General features: G+C 43.2%; 2 protein-coding genes across 2 annotated transcripts; both read left to right on the forward strand.

Moving 5' to 3' along the window:
* On the forward strand, nt 1–1,888 carry hoxc5a (homeobox C5a). The gene is made up of 2 exons (XM_069660666.1): nt 1–481; nt 1,680–1,888. Exons 1-2 carry the CDS (start codon nt 1–3, stop codon nt 1,886–1,888), a joined length of 690 nt encoding a protein of 229 aa, XP_069516767.1.
* A 9,179-nt stretch (nt 1,889–11,067) lies between these two features.
* Nucleotides 11,068–12,371, forward strand: hoxc4a (homeobox C4a). The gene is made up of 2 exons (XM_069660281.1): nt 11,068–11,503; nt 12,010–12,371. The coding sequence occupies exons 1-2, from the start codon at nt 11,068–11,070 to the stop codon at nt 12,369–12,371; spliced, it is 798 nt and encodes a 265-aa protein (XP_069516382.1).
* Nucleotides 12,372–12,606: the final 235 nt, after the last annotated feature.

The raw sequence follows: 12,606 nt of genomic DNA on the forward strand, positions 1-12,606 counted from the left end.
ATGAGCTCTTATGTTGACAGCTGCAATCTCAGGCAAACAAGCGAGACAACTTCTCCTAACACTATGTTTAGTTTCGATGTATCTGGGCGCAGGTCCAGCCGCTATGAGGGTGTTAATGTGAGCGGGATATTCACTTGTCCCGTCCCCACGACCTCTGCTGAACGGGAGGAGATGAAAACTAGCCTGCGTGGCAGTGCGGATACTCCTCTCCCGGCAGGACCACAGATAACCATGGTCTCCAGCAGCTCGTCCGTGGACGATTCAGGCGGGCTCGGCTACGGCAGCAGCACTCTGCTGGGACTAGGGACGGACAGAGACCCGGAGAGGAGCGCAAAATCCGGCGGCAACAAGAGCCAGGAGAGCGAGAGAAACGCGGAGAAGACGCAAGCGGTGAAAAGAAACACAAAAGTGAGCCAGCGGCAGGACAGTGAGCAGCGGCCACAGATTTATCCATGGATGACAAAACTGCACATGAGCCACGGTAAAGTTTGCCTATTTCCTAAAGTGCGACTGAGATGCTTTCCCTTATTCACTCTTTACGCTGCAACACTTCTTTTCGCCCGTTCCACTTTCCCCTCTTGAGTTTTATAGGCCAAACGCAGGAAATAATAAAAACTCGCGGTCATAAATTTTATGACAAAGGCATCCATTGCTCGTAAACCTGCTCTGTTACGGTGAAGAGGTGATCTGCGGGGTGATTTATGGCGCTATAATTGGATAAGAGAACTAAACTGTGATAAAACTATGAAATAATATTTACAAATCTACCTCCAAGAATTAGTTTGTGCCTTGTTTCTTTTTATAGCCTTATTGGAGCTCCATGTTTGACATGATCAGACTGTATGTGTGGGAGAAGCTTTAGCCTTAAATTGAACTCTGGGAAACACCAATGCCCTGACCCAATCATGAACTTTTCACCTCTAAAACATTTCAATAGGCGTGTTCTTTCTCCTGCCTTGAGAAACCACTGGTTGACTGGTTAGACTGCAGATGGACAGTGGGCAAAAAAAAGAGAGTCTACTTCGTTTATTGTGATCCTCCATATGCAAACATGCAGGAGCACACAGCAGGGATGTTAAAAATATTCCAGCCCAATAGAGAAGGCCTGTTGCACGCCTGTGCATGAGCACGTCTATAAATAAGAAAATATATCTGGAGAACATCAGTTTCATTCTCTAATCTTTTCTATTTTATACATCTCTTTATCCTCCCTCGGTGTTATGTTGCCCCTGTGCAGCCGGTATCAGGCCGAGGCCAGTGTTTACAAGCAGGCCAGTGACTTATTAGGCATCCCGTTTTACATATCACAATAACATACTCATCCTGAAATGTGACAGAATCGTGGCTTCTTATGTTTTAATTTGAAAGGACTTAGAGAGCCATCCTCATTTACGCTGAGTACATTTATTAGACGTAGTTAACCTTCCTTATCAGCCTGACATAAAATTTTATTACTTAAATCCACAGTAGTTAATTCAGGTTAAATAAGCTTATATGCAGATATTTAATCTTGTAAGTGAGGGTGGAACGGGACATAAATAAGTAGATATTTGCTTGTTATGCTTCCTTATGGATAACAAAGCTATTTTTCAATGTAACAATAATATTATTAGCCCATTACTTTATTTATTTACCTCTATAATGCTGCTGAAAGCTAACTGATTTTAATACCACTTCAGAATCGGAGGGTAAGCGCTCCAGGACCAGCTACACCCGCTACCAGACTCTGGAGCTGGAGAAAGAGTTTCACTTCAACCGCTACCTGAGCCGCCGCAGGCGCGTGGAGATCGCGCACACCCTGTGTCTGAACGAGAGGCAGATCAAAATCTGGTTCCAGAACAGACGGATGAAGTGGAAGAAGGACTCAAAGATCAAAGTGAAGGAATAAAAAAAGAAAAGAGTGCAAGGGCAGCGAGCACACATTGTCAGCCCCACACTACTGCACAGTGCTGGAGTGGCGCGTGACCTCCGGATGAACTGCGAGGAGCAATGACATCATGACACCGCGCTGTGTGCTTCATCACCAATTATGTGTCACTTGCTGCAGTTTGGGACCTAATGTATTGAATATCACTCACTTTGATCAATCGGTTTACATTTCTAAATTAATTTGCTGCCCATGCGATGATAAGCTCACTTTGCTGCACGGAGGGGACACGAGGCTGAGGGGCAACTGCTGGGTCCTTCACGCTGCGAAGCTTCTTCCTCTGCAGTGCACTGAGAGGCTGCACAATACACGAAAAATCTGGGTTTTAATAGGGATAAAAGAAGTGGAGGATGGGTGATAGACGAGTCTATATGTGATGAAACTTTAAGGTCATCGATGCAAAAAAAAATGCGCAAAACATGTGTGACTGCTTTGGAAATCATTTCATTCTGATTATTAAATCGTTTCCCAGCAGTATAAACTCCTTTCTTTCTCTCTCTAATATGTTGCAGTGCAAACAGACCGTTAGGATGTGTGGTGTGTTCAGTGGGCTAATATTTGTGAGTGGATTTCTGTCCATGTTGTCTGTCCTTTCCTTGTGAATCTAAATCATTGTGTGTAATTCAGCGACTGTATGTGATGATGTTGTGATGTGCAATGAAGCCACCTCTGTACACTCTGTAAACTTAAGCTGCCTGGTTTTAAACCAGGCCAATGAATAACTGATGGATGGCTTAATTGTTGATTGTAACTAATAAAAGTCTCACCATAAAAAAGGAATGACATTTTTGTCAGGATGCACATTTCTGTTATTTTTCTAGTATAGAATCACAGCTGGCACATATTTAAATATTTCCGCTGAAATATCATTTAAAGAATGACTTCCGTTTTTCCTTTATCTTTTCCCCTACTGATGACGTTTTTAGTCTGACTCTGAATCCACTGAATTTCCCAGACTGACAAACGCGCTCTGAAGTTTAATACCCTCATAAAACTTTATTGCCCCTCTTCCAGCCTTCCACCACAGGCACACTCCGTTTCCTGTTTAGTCAGGGGAGGAAAGGACACACTAGCTGGCCTGTGATAACACTCGCCCACGACACGACGTGGATGCAAAACTTTGGTTTCCTGTGGCCGCAGACGGACGCACCATGCGCCACCGTGGAGGCCATATGGCACCTTTATGATATGGCCCTGCTCTTTAATCCTGGCATCATTACGCAGCAGTTAAAACAACACTATCTGCTTCTATGGAGGACATAAAATCACACTGGCTGCTTTTGTAGTAGTAGAAGTATGGCGCAGCATAGCCCAAGGTTATGAGGTAATTTCTGTCTAGCACTACTCAAAGAAAATAAAAATACACTCACCTTTCAAACTAAAAGCTTCCTATTCAACTTCCTGGACGGTTTTGAGAACCGGTCAGCGCAGCGTCCACTTTCCCTGCGCCCTGCTAGGCCTAACCTATACGTGGACAATGCATTCAATCCCTTTTTCTATGTCTTTCTTTTAGGGTATTTTAAAGTTTACAAGGTTACATATGCCAATTGCCCCAAGCAGGGCCTGTGAATGGTGCATAGGGAGCACGTGGTGTCATTTAAGTGGGTTTTATGGCCTGGAAGAGCTGACAAACCTTCGATATATACACATCATATATAATCTTAACTGTCCGGAATCGCAGCTGCCGGCTTCCCCTTATCTGAGGAAGAAAGGGCTTTGTGGCAGTGAGGATGCAGTACCTTTCTCCGGACTGTGTGAGAGGCGGCTGCTGCGGAGCACAGAGCTGCTGCAGTAAGTTGCTTTAACTTTGCCTTCAGGCCTGCGAGCGTGCCGTTATTTCACCGGGAAAATATTGTGTATATTTCCGATTAGTGTGACTTCTTATGCATGGTTGTTTGATCGATTCACTTATAAATTAACGACATTAATTGATTGTGAATGTGCGTTTTATAATTATAGAATAATTATGTTTTTTAAATAGCCGGGGAGGTGTTCGTTGAGATATCTGAGAGGATATTTGGTGTTGCGTATTTAGCCCGACAGAAATGTTATTACACGGACATTCCGCTCATTGTTATTAGGTTTTTATAAGGATTATATATCGGCGGCAGCAGCCTTGTATTTGTACCATAATTTGATTTAAGAAATAAAAGCTAAATGTGGATGCTTTAATGGCTCACTAAAGATTTGCAGCAGTGGCAGTCCGTGTGATCAACAGTTTGTTTAGCATGTTTGTCCTGTCAGTGAGAGGATTAAAAAATCTCTTAGAGAAAATTAAAAGTCAGCCACAACTATTAAAATCATGTGGCGTCCAGCTTCAGCATCCAGCCCACCCTCTCTCTTAAACATACTGACTCTCCTTCATGCACGCGTTTCTATAATGATTTTATGAAGGAACAGCTTTCATTTAATTGTTTCATATTTTGGTTCTATTGCGCAGATTGAAGAAATATACGTTAAGAATAAAATGTGACACTTATTCTCTGCCATGCTAAGATGTTGTAAAGCTTTTAAACACAAAAAACCTTCTTATTAAAATGCTTCTTGTCACTGTTTCACCTTGGCATCAGGTTCGTGCGCGCGCGCCTGTTGTTTTAGGGTCATGTCTGGGTTAGGAGACATGTTGGATTCAAAGGCACTTTGTATTCTAATGAGTGTGGCATCGTCCTAACTCAAAGCCAGTGATAAACACGGAGAGCTGACGTGCTGCATGTTGAACAAAAAGGCACTTCCTTAGGGATGTTTTTTATGTATATTCTCTCTAACTTCGTGCCGCAGCAGATATGACTGAATTGATCAGTTTGCAGACTGATGAGGCGATGTGATCTTATAGCTCGATAGTTTTCTATAGGGCACATGATTTAATTGCTCGTACGTCTTAGAAAGCAGCTCTGCCTGGAAATACTGGTGTTTGCTTAATCAATGTGTGGAGCTGCAAATGGCTCATTTTGATATTAAGTCTGTTTGTGCTCGTGCAGCTCACACAGAGAGAGGGAGAGCTGCTGCAGGAGTGTGTGCATGCTCACTGTGATGCTGCAATAACTGCATTGATGCAGCTTTATATATATGCCACACTGTGTGATGTCTTAGATGTGTTGCTGTTTTGACATTAAGGTTACTTTTTGAGTGTGTGTGTTGGTTTTCAGGTGTGCAGGATGATCAGTTATACACTTCCAATAGGGGGCGCTGTGTAACATGCTGCTGTGTGGGTGATGATGCACTGTGGGGGTAATGTGCCCACGGAAGGACACAAGATTACATTTTATTTTGCCCCATTTTAGACGTTTTCATGTCATATTTACTATAAAGGAATCGAGGAAATTGTCATCATGATCTTTCAAAATAAAATAAAAAATAACTCATAATGGACGAACTTATTTTTCTCCCAAAACATTATAAAATATGTTTCTTATTTTATAATGAATTATAAACAAATCTAATGCGTAAAATGATATATTTTTAAAGCTTTCAGGATCCTTGTTATAATCGAAATGTTTTATTTCCACCCCCTTTCCTTTATTTTATTTTGGTAGGAAGTTTAAATAATAGATTAATGTAACTCGCTGCAGAGACACTCCACATGAAATCAGCGTAACATCAGCAGAGTAAAAGTGAGACAGAGTAAACATCCGTTTTCTCCTCCGTGTTCTGCGCTCTTGTGTTCCTTTCTCTGACCTGTGGAGCTGACACTGTCATCATTCACACGCAGGGGTCATTTCCGGGTGAGCGCAGACTTCCCTCTTTGTCTGAGCCCAAATAAGAACCATAAACTATCATTACATCGTCTCCCGAACATGGAGCGAATTTATTTACAATGTGCAGACAAAGTCGTGATTCTTTTATTGACCGTTCGTCATAATTCAGCAGAGATGAAGTCCAGGGATTTCTATTCATAAAGCGTTTGCCCAAGGAAATACTGAAGCGCCTGTAAATTTAGTTTTACTGACTGAAAACGATCCGTCCTCAGCTTTGTGTCCTCGGAGCGACTTCTGCCGGAGACCAGACAGGTCCGAGCTTTTCTGGGGCAGAGAGCCTTCAGTAAGGCTGGACACAGAGATCAGAGGCGGAGGGACACAGTGACGGAGCATTAACATGAAATAACATCGCGACACGTCAAAAGTGTTCCTTTCTGCATTTCAACAGTGAGAGATTAACGACAGGAAACGAGAACGAAATACATCTGCAGGCCTGAAACTGTGTCAGGATGTGATCCTTTGATGCTCAGTAATTTAATGTGTTTATTTAATTAGTTTTATTTGTCATGTTATGGTGGTTATTTTTAATGCAGCATTAACGAAATATAACACACGTAATGCATTAATTTATTCCAACATGTATAAGCCGGATGTCTGTGGTTTCAAAAATAAAAGCCCATTTAATTTAGGAAACGTGCTGTTTATAAAATAATAATATAATATATGTTTTAATACTGGCACCTTCTTATTTAACTCTTTGGGTGTAAAAAAAAGTTTTGTTTTTTGTTTGTTAAATTCCTGATCTAATTTTCATTTCCTCTCTTTTTTTCAGACTCTTCATGCGGTCCTACAGAGTGGCACCTCGGACTTCTCAGTAAGTGTTACCCATCGGCCCTCGCCTCTGCACCTGGCTTCAGTCAGGAGCTCTGACACTTCATGCAGCTTGTTATTTGGCTGCAGGCGAACAGCTGGCTGCACTGACATCACGGCTTCTGACGCCTGTAATTTTAACCAATTTATGTATGGAGTCCGGTTTGCTGTGTAACAATCAGTGCTGTTACTTTATTCTTCCAAACATTAACTGCACAAACAAAAGTTCAGCTGTAATTACTGCCCTCCTGCAGTCTTCTTTGGGTCTAGTTAATGTCTTAAAGAGTTGCACTCTTGTTGCGCAGGTGAGCTGGGTTTACCTCTGCAGTAATGAACCACAGCATTTCTGTAATGAGCTGCAAAGCAAACAATGGTTTCTGTGGGGCATGTAGTATCTAAAAGCACCTCTGCTCTCCTGGCTGCTGCTTTTAAAGGCTGCTCATACCCAACTGGTCTCTAGTCTGTCTGCACTTCATTAAAACTTTTTATTTTAACTGGACGCTCCAGTTTAACGTTATTGCACCTGGGGAGAGTGCACGTGTGGCGGCTATTAGGTTAAGGGTTTGATTAAACGCGCATCGTAACCATTTTCATCAGGGAGCGAGAATATTGTTCCTCGTGCTGCATCCAGGTCAGCTGCTGCTGCTGCTGCTGCTGCTGGGCCACCAAATTAAAAAACAGCCACAACAACGTCCTCTGCATACTTCCGCACAGATTTATTCTGTTTACATACATACATGTGTGAACACGCTTGTACGACTCTTATTTTGTAGAGGGAGGAAAAAAGAGAAAGCTTAACAATTTCTCAAATGAACAAATGAAACATCAAATTAGTCCGCCCGAGGGCCTCATTTTTTGTACTTCTACATTATAACTAGTTATTGAACTAGGTGCACGATCTGAAAGCCATTTGTGGGGAGAAGGAATTCATTGCTGTCTCTCCATCAATAATCCTTGGCAGTGAACTATTGGAAGCAGTCAAACGCGAGGGGTGAAACGCGGGTCAGGCTGTCTAACTAATATTAAAATGCGTCCGCCAGAGCGCACGCGGAGAGAGGGGAGTGTGTGGTGTGCGTGCAGCTTGGGTGCACAACAAGCAGCATGTATTTAGATGAGCGTGTAACCAAGCCAAATGAACATGAGGGAGATTTTTTTGGGACTATTTCCTCCTTAGTTGCTTTGTTCTTAAATATAAAAATCTGCCTGATTGATACCCAGAATGCACGCGGGGAAATATGCAGATTGAGATGTTTTTTGACAGTGTTTGAAGACCCCTGTGCATTTCCACTGTAATCAATTCCATTGATTCACAATCTGAGCGTGTTTGCTGTTTTTAATAACCCCGGAACAGGTCACATGTCTGATATTGCATTTTTCATCCGAGGCTTTTCTCATTAGCTCTCAGAGTGGCAGGAAGAAGGGTTACCGAGCGGTCAGTATGGTAATGGCGAGCACAAGGAATGGTTGGGAACAATAGAAACTTATTTTTCATCTGTGCTGTCACGCCGTCCCTTTGTACGCGCCGTGTTTGTGACTGAATATTCATATAGGAGCTACCTCAAAGGCGGAGGGTGAATGTTAAGAAAAGGGAGCCTCTTGTCCTTTACGCACGACGGTTTTTGTGTTCAATGGAGTGTGTGTGCGCAGGGATATTTGTGAAGGCGATTCTGTTTAGTGAAAAATGTGTCAAAGTGTTATTTCTGTGATTGTTTTTATATATTAAGAGCGTCCATAAAAAAACAGCCTTTGCTTTCTGCAGCATTCCTACATTTTTCCCTGTAAACGCACGCCAGTCTAATTCCAGACACGCTAACCTGCTTGAACAGAGAGATCTCCTTTGCATCTAACCTCAAACTCATTAGTTGTCTATATGTACCCTGTAGAACCGAATTTGTGTGAAGTACAAACAGTCGCAAATACGTCTCTACAGGAATACATGGGCAACTGAAATACGCCAACCAGCCAATGGATGCCTCTTCTTCTTCTTCTGCTCCTCTCTCTCTCTCTCTGGCTTCTTTCCTTCTGCATATCCGAGCATCAGCGATAAACACACACACATACAGACTCCAGCAACGCAATAACACTGTCACAAAGTGTATTCACAGCGCAGACAGCCGTAGATTGTGCAGGCAGGCAGGGAGGCAGGTTAGGCCAGAGAGAGTAAAGCCATGTGTGCAGTGTGCGGCCACTACTGTGTCAGAGCCTGTAAAACACGTTAGGAACCAGGGGTCGTTTAAAAGTGACTGATTTACGGCTTTTATTGCTCTATAAAACGCCTCTAACATCCTCGCGAGGGCTAATAGAAATGTCGCGCGCATTCTGTACAAACAGCACAGACAGAAATGCCATTCCGCGTCACTTTTAGCCATATTATGTAATTATTTCTGAGGAAATGCACCCGTTCACTTAGGTTATATTTGCTGCTGTTGGCTCGCAGATTGACTGGTGCTACTTATGTTTCTGAGGAGCCTGGAGCTCTTTTATTAGGCTATTATTTTATTGGGTTTTCTCACACTTTGAATTTTGGCTGTTGATGACCTCACAACTATAACAATAACACCAGAAGAAGAAATATAATGTGGATGTTGTTGAGGGGGGAGCTGCTATGCTATCAGGGAGTCTCTCCAGCTGACTGTGGGATGAGAAGAGGAAGCAAACAGCAGCACATGACAAGTTTACACAGCCAGGCAGGATCAGCTTACAGAGGAGCAGCAGACCTCAGTAATGCTACTGATGGTCGGTGCTTCAGCCATGATAAGCATGCTACATTAGGAGGATGGATTTCCAACTGGCAGCAAGACCGGCATATTTTCACTTTCACATGTGTGGAACTTTATTTTAAAGATAAATATTTACACACACCGTGTTGTAATCATTCATTCTTGCACTTATATAGCAATGTTGCATTCCTCTTTCCTCTTAGTAGGCTATTTTCTTTCATAATATTTTGGTTGTGCTCTCACAGGTTGGGTTGACTGTGCATGTGATGTTGGTCACATGATCTTATTTGGGCCATAACAAAGGTCCTAACTTGTCTTGCAAGTTAAAGATAAGGACTTTCTAATGGTGTAAAGACAGACTCGTGAGAAGATGCACAGTCTATGCAGTCTGTCAGAAAAGCCTGAACATAAGAAGATTTATATTTGCCTTTTTTTTGCAATTAAATAATCAAGCCTCAGTCTATCTGATGTGAGGGAGCACACCGGCTACTAAAAGCTCTTACTCTCTCCGGGCTGCAACAACCAAATGCAACACAACACCTCAGTGACACAACACGACTCTGAAGGCAGCAGGTCATGATGCTCTTAAACTCTGATACTGGTCCCCCTTCTTCTGGATCTGTGACATCCTAATGGTCCTGTCCCACACAGCTGACTGGTCTGTGACATCATAATGGGGCTGCTCTGCCAGGTTTCACTTTGGGAGTTGGTGTGCAGGCTGCTTCAATGTGACATTATAATTGTAGTTTTTCACACCTTTGTTTTGTTGGTAATGCTCATAGTTTAATGTACATATAGGAAGCTTTTGATGTGTATTTCAGTGTGCAAGTTTGTCATTAAAGCTTATAAGCATGTCTTACATTTTGGCTTTTCTCTTTTATACACTTTTGCTTTAAAAGGAAAATATTTGGTTCCCTCGTTTTTTGGAGTAAAAAACATCCATGGCCCTTTTTCTCCCGTAAGCTAGCATTCTTTATTCTTACCAACATCCTGGCTTCATTTAAAGCAGCTTTAAATGTTCCTGACAGCTGAGTCAGTCTTCAATCTTTATTGTCACCTTAAAGTTGCAGGCTGAGCTTAAAAACAGACAGGAAGACAAAATCGACAGATATCTCATCATTGAAGAAAAGCTTTTGTTTAGTCAGTCCACCTTCCTCCACCTTTATAGATCATCAGGCCTGTTTTCAAACACCCGCCCCACCTCCAGATCATCTCACCCTCCAGCCCTCCTCTCTGACATTTAGATTCACCATAAACCTATTAAATATCAGCGCTGAAATGTTGTTAGAAATATCATCAAAACTGCAGCAGCTCTATAACTCTTAAGTGTATTAATGGAGCGTAATGTGTTTCACAGCTGAAGAGCTGTTGCTAAAGACTTCATTAATTAGCTGATAACCTTTATATAAGGCGGCAGGCTAACAAAATGATTGCTTTGCTATTGTTGTGCCTTATCCTTGGCGAATCACCTATTGTCCCTTTGAATAATTGAGAGCAGCGGATTTTGCCTGTTTTATTTTTTCCTTGGTCAGCAACTAGCTACTAGTTTTGTCCCCAAGATCAATTGCCTTGGTAACACAACCAGAGAGGGAGAGGGGGAGAGAGGGAGGGAGAGAGAGTGGTAGAGAGAGGCAGGGACAGAGAGAGAGAGAGGGAGAGAGATTTGTGCCCACAATGGCGACTGTAGGTATGCTAAATACCTCTGGTTCCTTATCCGGGAACTACCTCTTACTCCGCGATTGGGCCACTGGGTCACGTGGTAAAAGTAACTTTACAGGGCTGCTCGCAAGTAGGAGGGCTTTATGGAGCAGAAAAACGACAAAGCTAGAAAAATTATTTTCCACTCCAGAAATTAATGATCATGAGCTCGTATTTGATGGAGTCTAACTACATTGATCCGAAATTTCCTCCATGCGAGGAATATTCGCAAAATAACTACATCCCCGAGCATAGTCCAGAATATTACAGCCGCGCGAGGGACTCTGGCTACCAGCATCACCACCAGGAGTTATATCCTCCGCGGGCGAGCTACCAAGAGCGCCAGTATAACTGTGCAAGCATCCCTGAGCCTGACACGCCACGGGGACATGGAATACCCCAATCTGCGCACCTGCTGACAGGGAAAGGGCAGCCTGCTTCATGTGAAACCCCACAGTTGTCCATGTCCCCCGCCACCCCACCGGCCGCCACCTCCGCCTGCAACCAAGCCACCCCGGAGCATCCCAACAGCACAGCCTCCTCCAAGCAGCCCGTGGTGTACCCGTGGATGAAGAAAATTCACGTCAGCACTGGTAGGCAACTTGTGTGTTTATGTTCCCTGCACTCCTCATGCTCCTCTCTCCTCTTTTCCCTCCCTTTATCAGCCCCTCTGACTCCCATCTCGTTGCCAGCCCCTGCTCCGATAGCAGGGAAGCCTTTGAAATGGCACAATTGAGGCGGATTTACGACTCGGCATTGGTAATTACACCCACCATAAATTTTATAGCCGAGGTATACTCAGGGCAGCCGTATCACCATGTGGCTTCTGCTGTTATGTATTGCGCGATGGAGAGAGAGAGGGGGAGAAATGAATAAGAAGAAAAAATTGAGCTTTGTAATCTTGCATTAATAATTTAGCTCATAGTTGGATGTGAGTGTCCTCTCATTACGCGGAGAAGTTCTTAACTTCCCATTTAAATCCCTCAAACAGCCAAACATTCATATCCAATAAATCTTTGCAGCCATATCTCAGTTGAGGCCATTCTTGTTTACCCCTCCTTTCCTCCCTTCTCTGTCTCTCCACTTCTCCTCTTTCCAGTGAACTCGGCTTACAATGGGACGGAGCCCAAGCGGTCTCGGACAGCATACACCCGGCAGCAAGTCTTAGAATTGGAGAAGGAATTCCACTATAACCGATATTTAACTCGGCGGAGGCGCATCGAGATCGCCCACACCCTGGTTCTCTCCGAGCGACAGATTAAAATCTGGTTTCAAAACCGCAGGATGAAATGGAAAAAGGATCACAGGCTGCCGAACACCAAAGTGAGATCCTCCTCCTCCTCCTCCGGGTCCAACACAGGCTCAGCAGCCGGCGCTGTAGCCGCTGCCTCGGCCACTAACACAGGGGCCCCCGACGAACTGACCGGAGCGCAGCATGGCGAGGATATTACCAGGTTATAAACCCACGCGCCAGAAAAAGAACTGGTTATTTATAGAACAATTCTATATTTTGTTTTGGTAGCTATCTTGTGCGGTTTCCTTTAAGTCCAAAGTTATATAAAATGCATGTTATATAGCATGGATTACTGCGAACACCGATGAATTATTTTTACGTGACACAGGGTTTAATTTATTTGAAGCTCAATTAAAATGTTTTTTATTAAAAATGTTTTGAATGAAGGAACAAAAAAAAAAG

This window comes from Semicossyphus pulcher, unplaced genomic scaffold (genome assembly GCF_022749685.1).
Source record: "Semicossyphus pulcher isolate SPU_LCO1_2020_fin unplaced genomic scaffold, fSemPul1.0.p SCAF_13, whole genome shotgun sequence".
NCBI lineage: Eukaryota > Metazoa > Chordata > Actinopteri > Labriformes > Labridae > Semicossyphus > Semicossyphus pulcher.